Consider the following 22,869-nt stretch of genomic DNA (forward strand, 5'->3'; position numbering starts at 1 on the left):
TTATGAACGCAAATCTGATAGGTGCTTGCAAAGTTCTAAGATAGAATCATTCAACATTATGATCTTATTGGTGGCAGTCCATTTAATTTGAATAAAGGGGTTCAAAAAGTACTGCAATGCAAACTTACCAACAATTTTTGTACATCCCAGGGTAATATATTAAACAATAAAGGAGGAATATATACTTTTAAATGCTTTCTTTATATTTAGAATGTATTTTTGAGATTTGTATAGATAAAAAAAATGACAGAATTGTAAACAATATCTTGAAGTATCCACCAATAGTTGTACCGAAAATAATGTTTAACAATCTATTCACATCTAATTTTACAAGTATGACAGATTCTAACTACATTGGCATCCGGGATACAAAGTGACCTCAATTTCATCATGATGACAAATTTGCAAGACTAATTACATGATCGCCAATCCAGATATACATATGATTGACTTTTATTTCAGACCTACCTTGTTAATCAGTGAATAATTTGCTCCTCTAGTATAATGGAAAAAAAATACAAATTAATATTACAAGGTTTTAAGGAGATCACCAAATGTACCTAATAAGATGCATAGGATATATATGGTGGTGGTGGTGGTGCTGAACGTTCCAATAATGATATGCAAGCAGCCAATGGTACCTCGGAAGACTTTAAAAGGGAAATTAAAGGGAGAGCACTGATTGGATCATCAGTTTGAAAAATCAAGAAAAGGAAACGATGAAACATCTTTCATCAACTCCTCCAAGTCCCACTCTCCCATGGTTAACTCTTCTTGAAATAAATTTTCCACCCCAGCTCTATTCTCACCTTTCTTATTGTTGCTAACGTTGCAATTATTAACGATACTATTTATGTCATCAAAGTAACTATTGTTAGTATCTGTGTTGCATGTACTCTCCACTTTAAGGTTATGGTCAGAAAAAGTGCTAACACTCTCTAGAGGAGGAATATACATATCCCCTTCTGCCCCACTTCCAAATACTCCTCCTTTTTCCATATAAAAACCTTTGTTGTCAACTCCACTACTGTGTGAGAAGCATGGCCCAGTAGCGTTGAAGAATCCAGTACTAGCAGGAACTGGCATGTTTAGTCCATGCTCTAGCATGGGCAACCTGTCAATTATGGAATTGAGAACTGTGGCATGCATTGATGATGATGGAGATGATGAACTGAACATAGGCATAAAATCAGCATGATGATCTTGCGTACAAGTAGTAAACTTAGGCTCATATGAAGACTCGCTTGCGTTTGGTGAGGTTGTGGAAGACAAGTTCTTGAGTCTTTTCTTTATTGTTGAGTTCCAAAAGTTCTTAATTTCATTGTCTGTTCGCCCAGGTAAGCGCGCCGCTATTTGAGACCATCTTAAAAATGAAACACCATTGAATGTTTTTGTCAGCTTAGCACAGCAAAAATTAATCGAGTTTGGTGGGTGACTAATTAAATTAATTTTGTCAGTTAATATCATTGTCTGTCGATTCTGTGACAGAAAAATAATGCATGCTTTGCATGGAAGCGAATAAGGTTTTTTAAACAATTCAGATAATGGGTTGTCTTCAATTCGAAGTCCAAATACAGACGAATCACAATGCCTATATATGTTGTTTTCAGTTAGTCCTCTTGTCCTCTACAAGTAGCCGCCTAGACGTAATATAGTATATATAATATTTAATGCACGTTGTGCATGTATTTTTTAATTTTGAATTATGTGCCGTATCTTAGACTAGGAGAGCCAGATTTTGACATCCAAAGACTTGTAACAAAATCTTTTTCAAAATTTTGTCTGATTTTTGTAAATGCAAGGTATCTTAGAATAAGTACTTTGGTATATATATGCATATATATATATATATATATATATATATATATATATAATTACTTGAGCATAGTGTGTCTCTGAACTTTCTTGTACACTTCTAGATATAGGAAAATGATGGCACACATAGAAATTGAGACCTCTTGCAAATTATTCATACACTTTTCATTACCACACCCGTAACTAATATATAATATTGAATCCAATTTCATTCTTTGAAAACACACACACACATATATATATATATATAAGTTTTAAAAAAATATTAAAATCCAAGAGGAAAACTAAAGTTGGCCCACTTAAATTGTACAGGGAACAACATTATTCTTTTGAAATGGTATTAAATAAGATTCATTCATTTTTCTTTAATTTCAAACACAATTCATGCATCTAACACCCTTTCACTTTTTCAGATAAAGATGATGGATATACATGTTAGAAGGGGCTAGTGGATGTTAGAGATGTCCGGTACACTTATATGTGAATTAGAGATATAAGAGATACGGCACGCGCGCGCGCATACTTAGGTTTACAAATGAATAATACACACGTGCAAGGGGAAGAGTTCTTAAAGATCATATAGAATTAAGTTTAGAAAACATTATAGTATTCTGTCAATTAATTACCAGTACTCGGTATTGTTAATGATGCAAGGATCCAAATATGGTATAAAATAAAATGGATAAATTTGTGGGAGAGAACATGCAAATATATGTAGGTAGAAAAGATGGCTAGGTGTGGACCTGTTTCCAAGAAGGGAATGCAAATGGATGATGAGTTCCTCTTCTTGTGGTGAGAATGCACCTCGTTTAAGATCAGGCCTCAAGTAATTGATCCATCGAAGCCGACAACTTTTGCCACACCTTTGAAGGCCGGCATTTCTGGCCACATCGCTCCAACAACCTTGTCCACTGTTTAGCATGTAGTTCATGAGCTTGTCATCTTCTTCTGGTGACCACAACCCCTTTCTAAGCTTGTTATTGGAGTTGTTTTTTCCAGATGGCTCAGGCTTCCTCATTGTACAGTACAGCCTGATCCGGACCCGAGTATTACCCTGATGGCCAATTTCCTCTCCCAACTGGTCCGATGTAGATAAGAGAAGGATTTATAGTGAGAGAAAGATAACAAAGAAGCTTCATAGGGTGGGAATGATGATGATAATGATGGTGATGGTTGTGGGGTTTGCTTACAAAATAGGGAAGAGTGAGAGAGAGAGAGAGAGAGAGAGAGAGAGAATTGGTTGATGAGTCTAGTGGAAAACGGTTTGGAGAGGGACTCGAGGGATTGAGAAAGATAGGTGTCTTCTTGTCTTTGACTCCATGACACTTGTCTTTTTTATTTTCTATTTTTTTCTTCCCTCTCAAGCTAATCATATACGTGAATCATCAAAGGGTACACACGAATATATATATGTGAGGAAGCGTTAAATACGTTCTTAAGTGCAATTTTTTTATATATTCTTTATTATTAATTAAAACTATGTGAAAGAATAAATGAATTAAGAGCATAATTCATGTAATCTTTTTTATAATTTTTAATAAATAATTAGAAATGTTAAAAAATTATATTAAAAATAGATTATATATATATATATATATTGTAAACATATGAGCTTGTTTTATAACCAAGACAAGTTATTTGCTTCCACTTCACATAATCCCTTCCTCTCTACCCCCACACGTGTAGTTTAAGATATTGAACATATATATAAAAGATAATAAAGTTATGACGGCATATCCTGGTCAATAATTTATGTAGGTTACATTGCTGAGTACTTTTTGCACATAAGATCTACATGCTTAACCTTCATCACATAAAATGAAGTAAAACAGACTCAATAAATGTATGAACATATATTATATACGCCTCCTCTCATCATTCATGAAAAGTGACAAAAGAAGAGATTTGGAGGTTCCCCCCTCTCTCTATATAAACATATATAAATATAATATTCTTACAAAAGTTATTTATGGCAACATGTACAAAAGTATAAAACGATAAAATAGCTCATAATTTTTAATACATTTTTTTAATGAATAAAATAGATAATGATTTTTTATATCAATTTAAAAGCTTTTATAAGAATATCATATCTCAATAGATAATATTAGCACTTACATGTATTAATATATTCTGATTTAATTTTTAGAAGAGTATTTTAGTAACTTGTAACTTTAATTTGTTAAAACACTCAAATATATGTGTATGTACACCCCTCCCTCTGTGTGTGTGTGTGTGTATATACGCATTTCGTGCTACCATGATCATCAGCAGGTAGTGACAATGAGAGGGAATTTTTAGCGCAATCACTACCGTTTGATGTCTGATAGAAGTGACTTCGGTGTTATAAATTGACTAGGTTAAGCCAATTATGCGTTAATGAAGCTGTTACTTTCACGAACCAAATAGAAATAAAGATTCGTTAATTATGTATTATACGTTGTTTCTATCAATTTTATTTATTTACTCCTAGCTAGGGTACATGAAGGTCAGGTCCAAGGGTAGGGTACGTATATAACTACGTATTCTCGGATGGTGTGGTTTTGCAGAGGAATTAATGCTGACTTTCATAAATTGTAAACGAAAAGATCGAGTTTAGTAAATTGCGATTGAAGGAAGTGATTCACTTTAAGCCTTCTTTGATTTAGTCATGCATATTCTTTTCCACACAAAGGTGAATCATGCTAGAAAAAGAAGAAAGAAATGGTGCAACAGATAATTGACTTTTCGGACCATCTTTTTAAAGCAAGGACAATATATATATGGACAATTGCAGTTTCCTTATGTAATCAACCAACATTACAATCTCCAAAACAAGTTGAAATGAAGAGTCCCAACTTCAGTTTGTTTGAATTTGGAGGTTAACACATTCTGCTGACGTACTTATGATAATATCTTAGCGATGAGGGTTAAATTATTTTCCTTATTTCAAAACTATCCCTAGAGGACTTGTGGTAGTTAAAGTGGAGGATGTAGAGCCTAAACACTTCTCAAAAGCGCATTGGATTATTGGAGAAACCATAAAAGGACCCTCCATTTCTGCGTAACTGGTGTGCACTAAGTTAATTGGAATGTGTCAAAATAAAACATCCAAAATCTTTTTAATAAGGAATAAAGTAGAGACCCACTGTTTCCCAAGTAAAAAGGAGACTAGATTTGAATAAGGATAATGGGTGCACTTTCCATGGTTATTCTATAGATATTTATTATGATTTTTTTTCATTGTAACCAACACCTTATACATGTTCTACAAACTCAAAAGGTTAGAAGGATTGTCAAAAAGTTGCAATACACTACAAGAAAAAGTTAAAAGAAGCAATCAATTTAATAAATTGGCAAGGATCTCTTCAGAGGGACCAAGTGGGCATAAGGGGAGGGTGGATGATATATTCTTTCATAGAATCATGTGTTTAAGGAACTATGAAAGTGGCTGCAGATTTGTTTGGGTGTAAGAATTGTGGCAGGGGATATTTGCTTAGGTTAAGTTAGAAAAAAAAAATTAAAGGGAAGAAAAAAACACCACTTTGTCCACCTCAGAGTTCCAATTTATGTCGTTAACAACACATCATATTGCTTTGACTTCAAATAATATAATGATTAATCGCAATTACTGTATGCTCAAGAGAATATGTGTGTGGAAGGATTCGTGTCCACTACAAATCCTAAATCCTTCACACAAAATGACATAATAAGAATTGACCCATTTTTTAAGTTGCTTCGAAATGCATCCTTAATCAATAAAAATTAAAGGGTAGAAAGGTATTATGAAAGTAGAGAAAGAAACAAGCATAAACATGAGCATGGAATGTCTTAATCCGTGTTTGAATTAGCTTCCATATACGTACATCTATGGGATAACACTAGCTAGCTAGATAAAATTAGTCATAAAACTTCCAAACTCCTAAAGCTTCATCTTTTCTATGCTTTCTATGTACTGCATGTTCTCTTGCCAAAGTTTAGCCCTATTTAAGTTGATTACCTCAGACATAAGCAAGCATGACTTTAGTTAGATGAGAGGGGTCCTACCAACAACAACTTTCCATTAGAAACCTAGCAATAAATTAAGAAAGTGCAACCACCATAGTAACGGCCTAGCTATCTCCAAAGCCATTGGGCATATGATACGGGGAACGTTTTCTTAGTATACATGATTCTGATAAAACAGCTTGAAACACGACGTGGAAAAAGATTATGTGGTAGGTATGATTATGAATTATGAATGTGTATATATTTGAAAATCAGTATTTGTCTCAGATGCACTTCAACAGTGTAAAGCTCAACGACCTAGATACGCAATTATAAAGTAGTTGTATATATAAACTTTTTTTTCTTTTCAAGAATTTTACAATATATATTCTTTTTCGTACATTAAATCTTAGAGGAAGGGAACAATGAAATGTTCTAAGTTCTGTGCTTATAAAAATTAGTTATTAAAAAGCTTATATTTGCCTCATTTTAAAAAAAACAAGTTGGCATCAAATTAACGATTTATCACGTGAGAACTTATATGTAATTGATTGAAAATGTTTTATATATAGGATGACAACATATTGTCTCTTTCAGTTTTGAGATGTATTTCAAAGATGTGCGTTTATGTATACAAAATGAAGTTTAATTTTATGTGTAATGTTAGTATAAAAAAATTACACTATTAACTAATTAGAGCACGCTTAAATATAATTTTTAATTTAAATATCATAAAGTTTAATGATGTTTGGTAATATGTCAAATAAAAATTAGATGACAGTGTCAAAGTTTATTACACTGTCACTGTATTTTTATTTTATAAAGATGATTATGTATAATATTATATATAATAATAATTATCTAGTATTTAAATAATGAAAGCCATAATTAAATGATAGAATAGTTTTTTTAAAATTATGCAAGATAATTATTAGTTATAATATATATTTATTCCGTTTAATGATATTACCATTATGACTAATTTACGATTAAAAAAATATACAAAACATATTAAGTTACATTCTAAACCTGAATACATTATAAATAATAACTACGACAGTAATTAACAAATTTCTTGTATATACAGTACAAGTATTTTTTTAATTCATATACAAGTTATTAATAATTAAGCAAAAATTAAAGTAAATATTTTTTTCTTAAACTATAATAATCTTTTATCAAAGATAATCTTATTTAAGTCGAGTAAAATTATTATGAGTATAATTTTTTTAAGTATTTAATATAAATATATTTATTGAAATTTAAAATTATAGGTTAAGTTGAAACCATTTATATTAATTTAATATTTATTTTTACTATTAATAATTGATATTATATTATATTAAAAAGCCTAAAAAAGAGAATGAAAATTTTAAATTATAAAATCAAAATACATCATTTTTATTAATAGATATTTTATATTTCTTATGACATAAACTCTAACGCTAAGTTAATATCTAATTATAAGATATGAAACTTGAATCTCACTTTAACATTTTGTTAAAATAAGAGTAAAAAAAAGAAAAAAAATAATTGAGTAAAAAATAGAATAAAAATAAGATGTAAAAATATGTTATTTAGAGAAAAGTATAATTTTATTGAATTTTAATTATTTGAATAAGTAAAAAAATTTAAATATATAAATAACTTTTACACTGATAATAAAAAAGTTGAAACTTTGGTTATAATAACTTTTACGCATATACAATTGAAGAAGCGTATAATTGCATATCTTCGGTCCACAGCGTTGGTGAGGATTGTGTCAAACAAGGCCTCGTTTTGCATCAGCCTGTAAGGGTTTTAGGTTGAAGGAGGGAAGGCTTCGTGAGTTGCAATCCCCAAGAGCCCAATCTGGCCCAATTCAATCTCATCCAATGATATGATTAATTACAAAATTAACATGAATTAAACATATTTTCATTTTTTTGGATAACAATTTTTTTATTATTGAATATGAAAATTAGGATATGATTTAATGCAAAAAAAACCCCCTTCTTATAAAATTACTATATGAAACAAACCAATATCATAAAATAAACAAAAAAAGAAAAATATATAATATATTAAATTATATTTTATTAAAAATGTATAATTGTAAGAAAAAATAATGTACATAAGATAAAATTGTGTTTATAATAAAAAATAATTTATCCACAGATGGATCAAGATTATTTATGGCATAATATTTTTAAAAACCATTATTAAAAAATTCAAATAATCTTTACTTATATTGTTGACAAATGTTTATTAAGAAATTTTTGTTTTATAAATAGGTTCATAAGTCAAGTAAATGAACATATATTTTTTTAGTACAAATATTTCTAATATTTAAAACAAAAATGACAGTATTTAAAATTTAAGTAATTAATACGTTTAATGAGTGTGCATTTAATATAATTTAACTTATGTGTCAAATACATGAGATAACAAACTATATATTAAACTAATTTAATTTTATCCATATCCATATATTAAAACTTTTTATTATTAAATAATGAAATTAAAAATTACATGACAAAAGCCTAAATTTTGCCTAACAAAAATGTTAGCTAATCTTTTAGTTTAACTGCACTTTAACCCTCTCATTTGGATATATATATAATTTTGGTTTTCAACATATTTTTCCAAACTGATTAAGCTTCTCAAATTTTCAAATTGTACAAATTTATTCCTTTGTCATTTTTCTTCAACTAAAAGCCTCAAAGTTGTTCTGTTCAAAATATTGGGGAGTTTTTCATAGAATAAGAATATAAATTAATTTTAAAATTTTAAAAATTTAATATTTTATAATATGTAAAATTAGAATTAAAAAATAAAGTTTTATTTTATTTTATATTAATTTTAGTAGAAGAAATTTTAATTTGTACAAAAATTGATTAAAAAAAGTGAAATTTAGAAGTAAAACCTAGCTGCAACTAAACAATTATTTATATACAATTTAAATCAGGAAGTAGTCGTAGATACAGTATATTGTATAAAATGATTATCCAAAAAAGAAAATGTTGAGCAGAAAGAAAGGTAGGAACTAAGAAATAATGTTGGTGGTTTAACTGTAAATGGATTAGATGAGATGAGAAATGAAATTTGGAAATGATGTTGAGGGTGGCCGTGCGATGGAATTGGAGGCCAATGGCTTCTTCTCTGCCTCTAACTCGCTTCACATACAAACACTTCCACACCCTCAACCCTACCCCTCCATTACCCTCCTTCAACGTTTCTTCTTCTTCTGCTCCTCTTACGCACACCTCACCTCCTCTCTCCACCGACTTGGACCCCTACCTCCGCTGTTGCCTGCCGCACAAGTCATCACTCCGAGTTGCCGTTCTCGTTAGCGGCGGTGTCGATAGCAGCGTCGCTCTCCGCCTACTCCACGCCGCCGGCCATTCCTGCACCGCGTTCTACCTCAAGATATGGTTCCAAGTATGCCTTCTTTCTTTGCATCTCAAAATTAGGTTATTCGTATGGTAGCTGTTTCTTTTTCGCGCGTGATTTTCTGTAGGAAGACTTCGAGAACTTTTGGTCGGAATGCCCGTGGGAAGAGGATTTGAAGCACGCCAAAGCTGTTTGTAATCAGGTCACTTTCTTATCAATATCCTTATTGTAGATGATCTTGACCACCAATGTAATTGAAAACGGTGTTTCTATTTGCAGGTTGAAGTGCCATTAGAAGTTGTTCATTTGACCGATGAATACTGGAACAATGTGGTATGCATGGTTATTCACTTTTCCTCTATACTCGACTAATTGCATTTCCTGTTATTTAAGTACCTGGTTGTGTAATCAGATTTTAAAGTTATTTAATGTATTCCAAATTGAAATAGTTGAGGTTTCTGATTTCTCCTATTTTTGACTTGCTCATCTCCATATCAGGTTTCTTACATCATTGAAGAGTATCGTTGTGGCCGAACTCCTAACCCTGATGTTCTTTGCAATACAAGAATAAAGTTTGGTATGAGTCTGTCATCCTGTTACATGCAATGAATTCAGTCTAACCAGTTTGTGATTTGTTTTCTTTCTTTCTATTTCGTTAATGATTTCTTTTTCATTAGGTGCATTCTTGGATGCAATCAGTAGTATGAGTTTTGACTATGTTGCCTCTGGGCATTATGCGAATGTTATCCACCCATGTGCTGATCAGATGGATGAGCCTTCAGTATTGGAACTATCACAAGACATGGTACCAATATTGGATATACTTTTATGATTAAAAGACCTTGTTTGTCTTTGTGATTTATATATAGGTGATATATCTGTACTGTCAGCTCTGTCTGAAGGATCTTTGCTGATTAACTAATAACTTGTATAAATTGTTTATGGTGGTTTTAAGTTTTAATTATTTCTTTGACGAATGGTAATTTAAATTGTCTATGTTAATTTCTAATGTGGTTTTGAAATTTTAGGTAAAGGATCAAACATACTTCCTTTCCCACCTCTCACAATCCCAGCTGAAGCGACTTCTTTTTCCACTTGGTTGTATTCCCAAGGTTTGTTGTGACTAGCACCATTTTCAATACTGAAGTTGTGTTTAGTTTGTCTAAGGTTCAATAATTTTATGGCATCTAACATTACTCAGCAGTATGCATTCTGAATATATTTGTTAAAATTTTGACTGCCTTTAGTCGTTGTTTGGGTTAAAAATTGGATGCTTCACTGCAGTAATAATTTGTACAGGCCAACAAAATATCTTGCTGTGACTGAAGATATTTTTGTTGGTTTCATCTTGTGCCCGGCATTCTTTTCTTCCTTTAAAACATCACTTACTATCCATTTTTTATATGAGATCTGACACAAGAATTCAGGTTGGATGTTTTCAGAATATATTTGTTAAATAATTTTATAAGTGCCCTTAATTGTGGTTGAGGTTGCTACTTGGACGCTGTTTTGCAGTAAACCATTTATAAAGGCCATAGAATTATCTTTTTTCTTTATGAAGACCTTTTTTTTTTCAGAAGACTGAATGATGTCTTGAAGATATTTTTAATCTAATTTTTATCTCCTGCCACTTCATCTACAGGATGAAGTCCGCAAGCTTGCCACAAGATTTGATCTACCTAATAAGGATAGAAAGGATTCCCAGGGAATATGCTTTCTGGGCAAGGTATGCATAATGAACAGTTCTTTTAATTCATATCGGTTTCAATGTGTTGAGAAATATGTGGTTCATGACAAATCACTCTTGATCTTTCAGACTGTTCTAAAAGTGAATGATTAAATGAAAATGACACTTATTGCAATGTCCATTATGAATTATTATAACCATTGTTTAATTTTCTATTTTAAACTTTTGTCATTCTTGTTTTGAAGCAAGTCTTGAAGATAGATTTCTTTTATTTCTCTCTCTAACTTTGTTCACTTTTTGAGTTACAGATAAGATTCAGTGAATTTGTTGCAAGACATATTGGGGAGAGAGAAGGTATCATACTGGAAGCTGAAACAGGAGATTTCCTTGGCAAACATCGAGGGTTCTGGTTTTATACTATTGGTCAGCGCCAGGGTTTACGACTACCTGGAGGTCCATGGTTTGTTGCCTCTCTATTGCTTTCTAACATTAATGTATTTATCTGATAAATTTCCAATCATGTCGTTATATACTCCATTTTTGTATTGAAGATAGATCCACAATGTAGGTGCAGAAATATGAAATTATGAATGTGTTAGCTTGCTGTAGTTCACAACTTTTGATCATTCACTTAGAAGGGTGCAATTGTTTTCCTTAATTTTTTTCTCCACCTTGAGTCACTTGAAACTTTTCTTTCAATGCATTCTTACCCAGATGTCAACTTTGGCCTTGTTAAAAAAAGAGAGACATTAATCCCATTTGTTATCTTACGCAGGTATGTTGTTGAGAAGGATGTCAAAAACAATGTAGTTTTTGTGTCAAGAAATTACTTTTCCTTTGACAAAAGAAGGCGCATATTCCGTGTTGGCTCTGTAAAATGGCTTGGTGGGTTGCTCCCAAGCCAGACAAGTCAGCTCCAATGCAAGGTGAGACATCAGTTTTCCTGCCCTGTTATTAGAAATATTTTCCATTTAATAGTAAATAAACTTCTGGTATCATAACCTTTTCAGGTGAGACATGGTCCTGGATTCTATGATTGTAGCTTAGAAATGGAAATGGAAGAAGATGGCCAAGATCACTCTGTTGTTGTCCGCATATCTGAAGATGATCAAGGCCTAGCAGCTGGCCAGTTTGCGGCCTTCTATGAGGGAAGAGCATGCATAGGTTCGGGTGTGATTTTAGAGTCCTGGGATGATCAGAGTTTTCCAGTATGTACAAAAGCTTTAGAAATTGCGAGAATTGAAGATAAATCAAAGATTGGGAATCCGGTAAAGATAAAGGTTAAACCAGATAATCCGCAAGAAGTGTGTGATTCTTCAGAGTTAGCAAGTAAGGCATCATAAGGAAATAAGAAATTCCCTTCCGTATTCCCTTCCAATTGGCTACAAAAAAACATGGGCAAGCGTGATCAATACATGTAGATTTTCTGATCTTTGGTTCGGGAACGTTTTTTATATACATGTTCTGGGAAATCATAAGTACTTTTTGTAGATGGCTGTAGGAAATTAGTAGCTTCCATTCTTCGGTGTTTTGAATTAAATGTGTATTGACAATATACCTTAAGACGTAATACATTTCTAACCATAATAATTATTAAATGAAGAATTTCTTAATTTGGAATTAATCAATAAAAAAAGAACCAGTGTTGTGATATGGATAATTTGTAGTTTTCACCGATTGAATTGCTCCCAGATTTTGCCAGTTGCCTGAGTATTGTGAGCAAAGGTTGATAATTTGTCATGGATTAGCCTTTCCCTGGTTGTTGTGAAAATGAGAGGGACAATTGGAGAAATATAAATACAAATAGACATGAAAACTGCATTATGTTAGGATAAAACGAGAATTTTCGCTCACATTCCATCATTTGTTATCTGTACAACAAGGACATCATACGAAAATAATTTTATCTTGTATTTTTGTCTGACGAAAACACTCTTAATGATGTTTTGTATAAGCACTTCTATAGTCTTATTTTTCAATAATAACAAACCTTTGTCAGTTTATAAATAAATGCTAATATGTGTGATAAATATTATTATTACTTACACGCTTTTGTGATCATATTCGATCCGTATTGGGATCGTTTCCTTCTAAGCTGACATGTTTTTGAAATTTGAATTCTCCTGTTAGGCTTACATATTTTTGAAATCTGAACCATACATTCTCGTTAAAACCTTATCAAAGGTAAGAAAAGGATACATGAAATGCATTATGTTGCCTCAACAAGATTTTTCCCCGATATTTGTTAGAAACGTACCGAATAAAAACTGTTATGCATGCGGCGAGGAAAAGGCAAATTGGTGAGAGAACGAGAATACAGATAAAACCCGCCAAATCTTTGAGAATTGAGATATAGTAAGTTCACACATGGCACGCGCTCTAACCCCTATCTCTTACACTCTCACTAAAACCCTAAACCCCATTTTTCCATTTCACCACACCCTTCCCGTCTCCCATTCAATCCTTTGTTCGGTTTCTCACCCGAAGCTCACCTCATTCCCTTACCGGAGCCTGTCACGCTCCGTCATCCGGTTTAGCGCCGGCGAATTCTCTGGCAGTGTCGACGATGAAGAAGGATCGGAGGAATTGGAGGACCTTGATGTCATCGCGCTCGAGCAAGAAGCAAAGGACACAGTCCTAGCCTATGCAAGCTCTCTGTCTCAAATTCTGAGTCTTGGTGAGTCTTCCTTCATTCAAGGCTCGCAGTTGTTGAGTTTTTGCTTATCTTGATTCTTTGAAGCTGGTCTTAAATTCTATATTTGACAATTTTCAGAAGATGGGGAGAAAAATGGTCGCAAGGAAACAGCTCAAACCCGCAGGAGGAGTGCGCGTAGAACAAAAAATGTTAGTATAACATTCAGTTTTGTAAAATATGTATTACGTTGACCAACTTGGCAAATTCTACAATTCTATGCAACCTGAAAGAATTCAGGACGTTGATAAGTTGCATGTATGAGGCCAAGCGACAAATGACAATAGTGTGTATAAATTATGATACCAATTCTTCCCATGAATTTATCAGGCGTCAAATCACAATAGAAGTCTTGAAGCCATGGGTTCCCTTCAGTTATAGGATTCTTAAGTAACTCGTTTCTAATCAATGTGGGACTTTATCACCCACACTTGAATTAACTACTTTCTCCTGCTCAAGTGCACGTCTCAACAACATGGAACACTTATTTTAGACAGATAATTTTTCTTTATTGTTTGATACTAGTTAGGGGAACTTCAATCATTTCTTTGGAAGAAATTGAAGTAAATAGGGTCACATGCTGAACCTTTCTCATTTGAATGACAGATTCCTGACAATCTTCTCCCGAGGGTTGCAATTGTTGGAAGGCCAAATGTTGGCAAATCAGCGCTATTTAATCGTCTTGTTGGGGTATTGAATATTTCTTCCAACTTTAATTTCTTATTTTATGTTTTCATGTTTTTGGGAAATTAGTTGGAAATTTCAACGTGTCTGAAATCTGAATGTTGAAATTGATTCAGCATGATAGTCGTCTCCTTGCTGCTTAAATTGTAGGGAAACCGGGCAATTGTGGTGGATGAACCTGGGGTTACCAGGGATCGTTTATATGGTCGATCATATTGGGGAGAGAGTGAATTCATGGTAGTGGACACAGGGGGGGTTCTCACTGTTTCAAAATCACAAGATAATGTTATGGAAGAGCTAGCTATTACTACTACCGTTGGTATGGATGGTATTCCACTTGCCGCTAGAGAGGCAGCTGTTGCCAGGATGCCCTCAATGATTGAGAGACAAGCAACTGCAGCTATGGAAGAATCATCTGTTATTATTTTCCTGGTTGATGGTCAGGTACTGTGTATGTTAGCATATAATATCTTGTAATTTCCCTTCTCCAGGATTTTTTTTTCTTAATTTTTATTATAATATAATAAATATGTAGAAAAGGATAACAAGCTATGTAAAAAAGTGGTATTTTCATGTATTGAGTATTGGCTGGGTTTTCCTTTCCTCTCAGGCCCCTGGCATTATTAGACAGTTTTAGTAATTCTGGAATCTAGTCAAATCTTGGAAGCTTTTAACTGTATTTTACTTACTGCATTGAGTATCAGCCGGCTACATTTATTTAACATAGTTATACACCATTAAAAAGGGATATCAAATTTTTTTGTTTCTAGACTTATTTTAAAAGCATGATATTATCAACTATTTCATGAAGCTACTCCAAATCATGACCCAAAGACAGTAAAGATGATTATGCTGAACAGGCAGGTCTAACAGCAGCTGATGTGGAGATTGCTGACTGGCTACGTAAAAACTACTCAGATAAATGTGTCCTTCTTGCAGTTAACAAGTGTGAATCTCCACGAAAAAGAATTATGCAGGTGTCTGAATTTTGGTCCCTTGGGTAAGCTATTTCTGTGACAATGCACTCCCCTGAATGGGTAGGTAGCTTACATGCCTAAGGAGTGGCAAAACACAGTGGAAAATGGTCATGATAATTAACTGGTTTAGTAAATAATGTTCTTAATCTGATGTTTTCTTGACATGAATATCTAGGACTAGAACTTGATGTTATGTTTGGTTTTGGTGTCAAATTTGTAGGTATGAATTTGAATGTGTCTCAGCAAGCATTAATAGTTTGTGTACTGCTTCTAAGTTACAATTGAGGTCAAAGGTGGGATTGATACTTAATTTGACTTTATCAACATTTAATCTTATTTGACATTGAAGGGAATCAGGTTAAAATTTGTGGTTAACATGAGTACAAGTGGTTAATTTATCAATAAATAGCTAGTTCCAGTGGTAAGCAATTATTTTAATTATGATGTGATGTTGTTAGTTGTTAAACCAAGTTTGGTCATTTCTACTTAAATGTGTAAATTCAAAACAGATATGACAGAATCTCCTTGTTTGTTGCAATTTACTTTGTTTTTGACGTGTAACTTCATGTTCCCTCTTATTAGTTCGCACGTGTAATTATAAGGAGGGAAATGACTATGGCCAGGCATAAGATATAGATCATAATGCAGTTCTATATATTTGTGTGATTAAGAGACATCAAAGCAATTGCATATTAATAAAGAAACTGCATTTCTCTTGATTTGAACATTTTTGAAGTCATGAAATTGTTCAGGATTAGCATCATGATACATCTTGACTATATTAAAATTTAAAGCATATGAGATTGACAAAATTTTGTCTGTGACAATTAAAATTATAAACCACTCCTCTCCCACACACCAGGAAATAGAATCTTTTAAGTGGCTAAGCATGTAGAGTGGAGTTCTTGCATCATGTTGTTTATTGATGTTAGTGTCATATGTGGTAATCAGCAAATTGGTTGCTGTGATAATATATCAGATTTGAACCACTTCCAATATCAGCTATCTCAGGGACTGGAACTGGAGAGCTTCTTGACCTTGTTTGTTCAGGGCTACAGAAAATTGAGGTTTGTTTTCTGTAAAGGTTGCATTATCTTCCTGTATATATCATTTACAATGGGTAACTTTAGGTGCTATTTTCTACTATATACCCCAAGCAATTTTGTTTGACTATATTCTGCATTCACCAACCGATAATAAATCATTGGATTTAGTTGGAAGTATTCTTTATCACTATCCAATTCGGTATCAACCTGTTTTTATTATTATTTTGAGCCCCTTATTTTTCAGTTTAGAATTTGTTTTATGCTTAAAAAATAGGAACCGAATGATCTTGATGAAGAAGAAGATTATGTTCCTGCAATTTCAATTGTTGGTAGACCAAATGTTGGCAAAAGTAGCATTTTGAATGCACTGGTTGGTGAGGACAGAACAATAGTCAGCCCCATCAGTGGCACTACTCGTGATGCTATTGATACTGAATTTACTGGACCAGATGGCCAGGTTTGATTCTTTGGTGACTAACTAGTAATTACTAGGTGTGTAGCTTCACAGAGAAAGAAATTAAAATGTTTTATTATTTGCTGTGAGAATGAAAATTTAAAAAAGGATTAGTTGGTTATAAGGTTTTCCCCACCCTAACTTTGTTGGTTTAAAGGCTGTATGTTTTTTGGACCATACCAGATTGTAATAGTGATTTGGTAATTGTTTAGAATTTTGATTCAGCACAGTAATTATTTTCTTATTTTCTTTCTCCAGAAGTTCCACCTTATTGATACTGCCGGAATCAGGAAAAGAGCAGCCATAGCTTCAGCTGGGAGTACAACAGAGGCTTTGTCAGTGAATCGAGCATTTCGTGCTATTCGCTGTTCTGATGTTGTAGCTCTTGTCATTGAGGCCATGGCCTGTATCACAGAACAGGTTCCTGATTAATGCTTTTATTTGTTACATGAAAACAGATTGGTTTTGTATTACTCACCAGCCCTAGATGCACATGGGATACCTGTTGTTTAATATATAGCCATAATTGTTTTGTTTTTTTCTCTTAAACTATTTCAAATGTTTGTTGAAGGACTACAAGATAGCTGAAAGGATTGAAAAAGAAGGGAAAGGTTGTGTGATAGTTGTAAACAAGTGGGATACAATACCAAATAAAAACCAGCAGACTGCATCATACTATGAGCAAGATGTCAGGGAGAAGCTTCGTGCTCTTGACTGGGCTCCAATTGTTTATTCTACTGCTATAGCTGGTCATAGTGTTGACAAGTATGTTTTATCTGGCAAGTTATTGATGCATTTATGCAACATAGTTTGTTTATAACACGCTTTTTTTGAATTCTTTCAACTTTGCCTTCAAAATAAGTTCTCTGTTACTTATGCATTCATATTTATAAACAAATATCAACAGATTCTTCCATGATGAATGAGGTCAAGCTTTATATATTTTGTTGAAATTACTAGTTGCAATGTAGGGGACTAGGGGTCATGGTAGACTTCATGTAGTAGTCATATTGTTGACTGTGCACAATTTTGTTTACACTGGTATTTCTTGATGTTTAGTAAAAAATTCACTTGGTTATTTCTGGAGCTTGAGTGCTTCACATAGGAATGGACTTCAGAACTTGGCTCTTTTTAGAATCTTTTTTATTTGGATATGGTATTATGGGCTAATTTCGGTTTTCTGGATGTAGCATGGGATTGGTGTTGTAGATAAAGTGGTGCATAAGTTTTCTTGGATGTAGATACATGGTATCATAGTTGTCGTTAGAATTATGACTTATTCAGGTTTGATATTTTTCACTAGAGTTGATCTCCCGAGTGGATAGCTGATTGCTTTTTGTTGTTTTATACAAAAGGATTATTGTGGCTGCTAGTGAAGTTGAAAAGGAGAGATCAAGAAGACTCGGCACTTCTATATTGAATCAAGTAGTGCAGGAAGCAGTAGCTTTCAAGCCTCCTCCCAGGACGCGTGGTCGAAAAAGAGGGCGTGTTTACTATTGCACTCAGGTGTATATATCATACAACAATGGCAGTTAATAGTTGTTATTGTATGCCTTTTAGCTTACTGTGAGTGTTTGAATGCATTATTGTTATGTCATTTTATTTCATGCTAGAAATGTTCCCATTGCATTTGTTATGATGTAAGAAAATGAATGAAATGATTAATGTTGCAGGCTTTCTCATGAACTCCTTTGGTTATGCTTTATGTACTCAAATAAAAAATATTTAGTTACTTTATATTCTAACTGGATCTCCTCTTGCAGGCTGCTATAAGGCCACCTACATTTGTGTTCTTTGTCAATGATGCAAAACTTTTTCCTGAGACTTACCGGCGCTATATGGAGAAGCAACTGCGTTCAGATGCAGGTTTTTCTGGTACCCCCATTCGGCTTCTATGGCGCAGCAGAAGGAAAATAGGAAAAGATGAAGGTCAGTATTTGTTTGAGGTGCCAGTGGTATTTATTATATTTTTATTATGGCCAACTCTTTGATTTTGTTATTTTTATTTTGCTGCTCCCATCCCCGAAAAATGGTAAATGATGCTGTAGACATGTATGTATGATTTGCTCGCAGGCAAAGCTGTATCAAGGACCCAAGATAATCATACGTCAAATGATCGAAAATTGGTATCAACCACACCATAGGATAATATATTTAATTACGGAAAACTAGCTGTTATTCTGTGTGTTGGAAAAATGAAGGGGATTGTTGTCTAGGATTACTTAATTACTCAAATGTTTGTGCTTCCTGAAATCTATGAAGCTTAGTAAAAGCCCCACAAGGACCAGATGGGTGCCTGAAGTTAGGATGAGAATCTGTCATTTACGGCGATCGTCGATCACTCTGCGATTCTTACTAATCAATTTGTATTTATAGGGTTCTAGCACATTCCAGTCAACAACTGCGTTGTACATTTATCTATAGAAGTAGTTAGAGGAAATGTAAGCTGTTGGATTGCTAATTCCGTGACTCTATTCAAATATTTAATTAGGATGTTTTCCAGTGATCATATCTGCTATAGAAAGCTAGCTACCAACAACAGTATTTTCTGATTTTTTAAATATTTTTCAAATTATGAAAAAAATACCTTTTTTCTATTTTTAAATATTTATATGGAAATAATTTAAACAGGAAAATATTTTTTTTACTATTCTCTGTAGAAAATTTTGGAAATAAAAAAAATAATAAAACTAAAATAATATTTTTATAATTAAAAATAAATTATAAAAAATATTTTCTAAAACAGAACACCTCTTAAAGGTTTTGTTTGTTTTGATATTTAGAAGATTCGTGACTCCAATCTCCTAAATAAAAAATAAATGACATTTTTGTAAAACTCAAGTTTGAACGATATAGGAGTTTTTGTAACCACATTTGTATTTATAACCAAGCAGACTGAAAAAATATATATTTAACTCGTTCTTAAAGTTAGTTTAAGAGAAAAGGAATTGTTTAAATTTTAGAGTATACTATTGTATGTTCATTCATGGCTGTGTGGATTGATAGAAAATATGTATGGAGAGGAAAACAAAATGAAATTGATAAATGTAAAAAACAGTATTTGTTACTTTTATTTTAATTAAGACTTAAACAACATTTTAATCTCTAGATAAATTTTACATCTTTTTAGTTTTACTTCCTATAAAAATTTAACTTGATTAAATTTTCTAGAAATATAAAAATATTATTTTAATCAAAGGAACAAAAATCTTGTGCTTTTTGTTATAAGTACTAAAGATAAATGAAATTTTGGCAGAGACTAAAATAATAATAAAAATGATATTTTTAAGGACTAGAATGGTATTTAAGACTTTAATTTATAATTTATTTATAGGATTTAACAAGTATTTTCATTTTCTTAAATGGTTCAATATTATTAATTTTATTTTTCCAAATTAATATTATTTTCTACCATTTTCAATTTTGAATTATTATTATTTTTAATCGTTTTAATAATATTTTGTTAGCACTATAAGACAATGTCATTACGACACCATATCTAAAAGTGATATAAGTTTGCTATTAAAATTCGAATCATAAACTAAAATAGATGCATTAACACTCAGTATTACCTCAAAATATTATCATTTATCTAATTTAACATGCTATTCCACACTCGTTGAAATAAAAAATAAAATAAAATTGTAAGATGCAGGTTAGGACTACTTGAACTGATACAGATCTATGGTAAGAACAATATTTTGAAGTGCTCATTCGAAAAATTGATCAGGTATTATAGATAGATCCTAAGCTTGCTGTAATGACGCCGAGGTCTTCTGCCAAAGGGACCGCCCTAAAATGGCACTTCCATGTATTGAAAGATATGCAGCATTTAACCTGGCAAAGCAACAGAGATCCGTCATAACTACACATCAAACAAATATATACACTTTTTCTTTTCCTCTGTTTATGACCAAAGCCAATCTACCCATATTCGTTAAGGTGTCTATAACCATCTTTTAAATTGGAAAATGTGTGAAGCAGGGGTGAGAATCTTACTTATCGACGTCAGGCATTGCTAGGGGATCATATGATTCCTCCATAGGCATAGACACTGCTGACATGTCTTGAGCACCTTCAACCTGAAAAATGAACCAAGATGCATGAATGTCAAAAAAAATCTACTATCTGCCATAGGAAGTGTATGTAAACTAAATTTAAGATATTACCTGTTGAGGGTATTGTGCATAACCAGCATACGCACCATAAGCATACAAGGAAGGATCGTGAGTAGCACCATAGGCATATGCTTCATAACCTTGTCCATATCCGTAGTAGGCACTCCATTGATTTGGATCCATCTGTTGCCCCCAGCCCCCAGCTAAGTCCTAAATTGTTTCATTCAAATGTTGTTAGTGCTAATATAATTACACTTCCAACAACCATGAAAAGGTGAACTCCACATACCAGCTACTTGTTGAGCAGATCAAAGATATAATACTCATTCAAATATGTCAATCTAGACTCTTAAGTACTAATAACATTTAGATTAAAACAACATATTCCATTTAGAGTACTAAGTTCCTTATCACATTCTCTAATCCTACCAGTAGATCATCAAGTAGAGTCTAGACTCATCCTCCAAACATGTCCCTCTATGGCCAAACCACTAAAATGGCAAACATTATAAAAGCCATAAAAAATCTATGCTAGAACTGTACACGGATGTATATTACCGATCTAGAGATTTTGAAAGACTTAATATAGCTTAATCTAATGCAGTTAGTCATTCTTGAAATTAAAAAACCATTTCCAAAGGCAAAATCACCTGTCTAGCTACTAAGTTACTACCCCAAGAGATCTGGACCACTTGTTGACCTATCATCTTCCCCTGCATCCTCTGAATGGCATCATCAGCAGATGCTCTACAGACATAAGCCATAGGAGAGGTCAAAAAACCAATTCATAATACGATAAAGAAAAAGAAGAAGAAAATAAGATTGATGGAAGACCTCATAAGATGCAGAGTAACATCAGGCCACATGTAACTTATTGCCTTGGAAATGGGGTAGCATTAGTCAAAACTCATGTCATTTATTTCAAAATATTAAAGTAACCACGTAAAGATTCACATGCTAAAGATTAAGGGGTTAAAAAAGAAAACCTAGTCCCAAATTGAACAAAACCATATCCTTTGCCAGCATAAACTTTGACAGACACAATATCTCCACATTGCAGAAAGCTTTGCTTAAGCTCCTCCTCAGTCACATTAAGATCCAAGTTACCAACAAAAATCTGCAATGCCGTCGTTCTCCAATTAAAATAAAAATTTAATTTTAATTGAAAATGGTTACTGAGATGTGAAATGACGAATTTGAGTAGATAACTTAGGTTAAAATCACATAAATTATAATTTGACTCACAGTGGTATTATTCATATCATTTTCTGGTGGAACAGTATTGACCGGTGCAGTGTATGCCGGAAACGGATATGTTGCTGCAAAATGAAAAAAAAATAAATTAATGATTAAGTGTCTAATCTAAGTTGTAAAAACAGAATAATGAACAGAAGGAAGAGTGTGTTGTACCTTTAGGAGGAGCATATTGATGTTGAAACGAAGTGTTCTTCTTAGGGGTAGCGGCACTGATACGCATTGGGCGAGTGGAGCAATAAACACCGTTCATTTCGGTCATGGCACGGTTCCTTTGGGTCTCATCAGAGAACTTAACAAATCCATATCCCTTGGAGCGGCCCGTAACGGGGTCTGTGACTACTTTAGCGCCTTTAACGGAAGGGTAATGGGCCCGGAAAGTCTCTTGGAGAAGGAAATCGGTGACATCAGGAGCGAGATCGCCGACGAAGATGGAGTGGTCGGGCCCAGAATCGCCGAAAGAGGCCCAATTGAGTCTGAAGGTTAGTTCAGTGCCGGGCATTTGAGTGCCGTTGTAAGTGAGAAGAAAGGCTTCGGCTGCGGCGTGGGAGACGAACTCGACGAAGCCGTAGCCCTCGGGCTGGCCCGTCATCTTGTTGCGTATGATTTTGATGGAAACGACGTCGCCGCTGTGAGCGAAGCACTGAGAAAGATAAGACTCATCAACCCAATACTGTAAATCCCCAATCCATAAAGTTCGCACTTCTTCGATCGCCGTTGTTCCCATTCTCTCTCTCTCCTCAACCGCTCCACGCACCACCGATTATGTCTTTTTAAGTTTAAACCCTTCTATGGGCCTGGGCC

General features: G+C 33.3%; 4 protein-coding genes across 5 annotated transcripts; 2 read left to right on the plus strand and 2 right to left on the minus strand.

Moving 5' to 3' along the window:
• Positions 1–366: 366 nt before the first annotated feature.
• Positions 367–2,876, minus strand: LOC113865397 (transcription factor MYB46-like). Its single transcript, XM_027499904.1, has 2 exons — positions 2,559–2,876; positions 367–1,363 (listed from the first exon to the last, which is right to left on the minus strand). The coding sequence occupies exons 1-2, from the start codon at positions 2,831–2,833 to the stop codon at positions 691–693; spliced, it is 948 nt and encodes a 315-aa protein (XP_027355705.1). The 5' UTR covers positions 2,834–2,876; the 3' UTR covers positions 367–690.
• A 5,927-nt stretch (positions 2,877–8,803) lies between these two features.
• Positions 8,804–12,490, plus strand: LOC113864355 (tRNA-specific 2-thiouridylase MnmA). Its single transcript, XM_027497966.1, has 10 exons — positions 8,804–9,201; positions 9,281–9,355; positions 9,433–9,486; positions 9,652–9,730; positions 9,831–9,958; positions 10,182–10,265; positions 10,796–10,879; positions 11,149–11,300; positions 11,616–11,766; positions 11,851–12,490. Exons 1-10 carry the CDS (start codon positions 8,872–8,874, stop codon positions 12,181–12,183), a joined length of 1,470 nt encoding a protein of 489 aa, XP_027353767.1. The 5' UTR covers positions 8,804–8,871; the 3' UTR covers positions 12,184–12,490.
• Positions 12,491–13,064: 574 nt separating this feature from the next.
• LOC113864354 (GTPase Der) lies at positions 13,065–19,194 on the plus strand. 2 transcript variants are annotated; one of them, XM_027497964.1, is made up of 12 exons: positions 13,066–13,517; positions 13,614–13,684; positions 14,139–14,222; positions 14,367–14,660; positions 15,077–15,216; positions 16,173–16,260; positions 16,514–16,696; positions 16,952–17,113; positions 17,265–17,458; positions 18,049–18,199; positions 18,457–18,622; positions 18,767–19,194. In XM_027497964.1, exons 1-12 carry the CDS (start codon positions 13,208–13,210, stop codon positions 18,835–18,837), a joined length of 1,914 nt encoding a protein of 637 aa, XP_027353765.1. In that variant the 5' UTR covers positions 13,066–13,207; the 3' UTR covers positions 18,838–19,194. The 2 variants fall into 2 exon arrangements, with proteins under 2 accessions (XP_027353766.1, XP_027353765.1); XM_027497965.1 differs by lacking the exon at positions 14,139–14,222 and having other exon boundaries at positions 13,065–13,517; positions 18,767–19,193.
• Positions 19,195–20,196: 1,002 nt separating this feature from the next.
• On the minus strand, positions 20,197–22,805 carry LOC113864945 (polyadenylate-binding protein RBP47B'-like). Its single transcript, XM_027499208.1, has 7 exons — positions 22,222–22,805; positions 22,057–22,130; positions 21,798–21,928; positions 21,462–21,558; positions 20,863–21,021; positions 20,693–20,775; positions 20,197–20,530 (listed from the first exon to the last, which is right to left on the minus strand). Exons 1-7 carry the CDS (start codon positions 22,790–22,792, stop codon positions 20,440–20,442), a joined length of 1,206 nt encoding a protein of 401 aa, XP_027355009.1. The 5' UTR covers positions 22,793–22,805; the 3' UTR covers positions 20,197–20,439.
• Positions 22,806–22,869: the final 64 nt, after the last annotated feature.

The sequence above is a fragment of the Abrus precatorius genome, unplaced genomic scaffold (genome assembly GCF_003935025.1).
Source record: "Abrus precatorius isolate BTA unplaced genomic scaffold, Abrus_2018 Scaffold4, whole genome shotgun sequence".
Lineage (NCBI taxonomy): Eukaryota > Viridiplantae > Streptophyta > Magnoliopsida > Fabales > Fabaceae > Abrus > Abrus precatorius.

Bases quoted from the DNA above. Each gene is read 5' to 3' on its own strand.
- LOC113864354 (XM_027497964.1), top strand. From the start codon at position 13,208: ATGGCACGCGCTCTAACCCCTATCTCTTACACTCTCACTAAAACCCTA. The intron at 13,518-13,613 runs GTGAGTCTTCCT...GACAATTTTCAG, and splicing joins GTCTCAAATTCTGAGTCTTG to AAGATGGGGAGAAAAATGGT. The intron at 18,200-18,456 runs GTGTATATATCA...CTCCTCTTGCAG, and splicing joins GTGTTTACTATTGCACTCAG to GCTGCTATAAGGCCACCTAC.
- LOC113864355 (XM_027497966.1), top strand. From the start codon at position 8,872: ATGATGTTGAGGGTGGCCGTGCGATGGAATTGGAGGCCAATGGCTTCT. The intron at 9,356-9,432 runs GTCACTTTCTTA...TTCTATTTGCAG, and splicing joins CCAAAGCTGTTTGTAATCAG to GTTGAAGTGCCATTAGAAGT. The intron at 10,880-11,148 runs GTATGCATAATG...TTTGAGTTACAG, and splicing joins GAATATGCTTTCTGGGCAAG to ATAAGATTCAGTGAATTTGT.
- LOC113864945 (XM_027499208.1), bottom strand. From the start codon at position 22,792: ATGGGAACAACGGCGATCGAAGAAGTGCGAACTTTATGGATTGGGGAT. The intron at 22,131-22,221 runs GTACAACACACT...TTCATTTTGCAG, and splicing joins TCAATATGCTCCTCCTAAAG to CAACATATCCGTTTCCGGCA. The intron at 21,929-22,056 runs GTGAGTCAAATT...ACGGCATTGCAG, and splicing joins ATGATATGAATAATACCACT to ATTTTTGTTGGTAACTTGGA.
- LOC113865397 (XM_027499904.1), bottom strand. From the start codon at position 2,833: ATGAGGAAGCCTGAGCCATCTGGAAAAAACAACTCCAATAACAAGCTT. The intron at 1,364-2,558 runs GTCCACACCTAG...TTCATTTTTAAG, and splicing joins CATTCCCTTCTTGGAAACAG to ATGGTCTCAAATAGCGGCGC.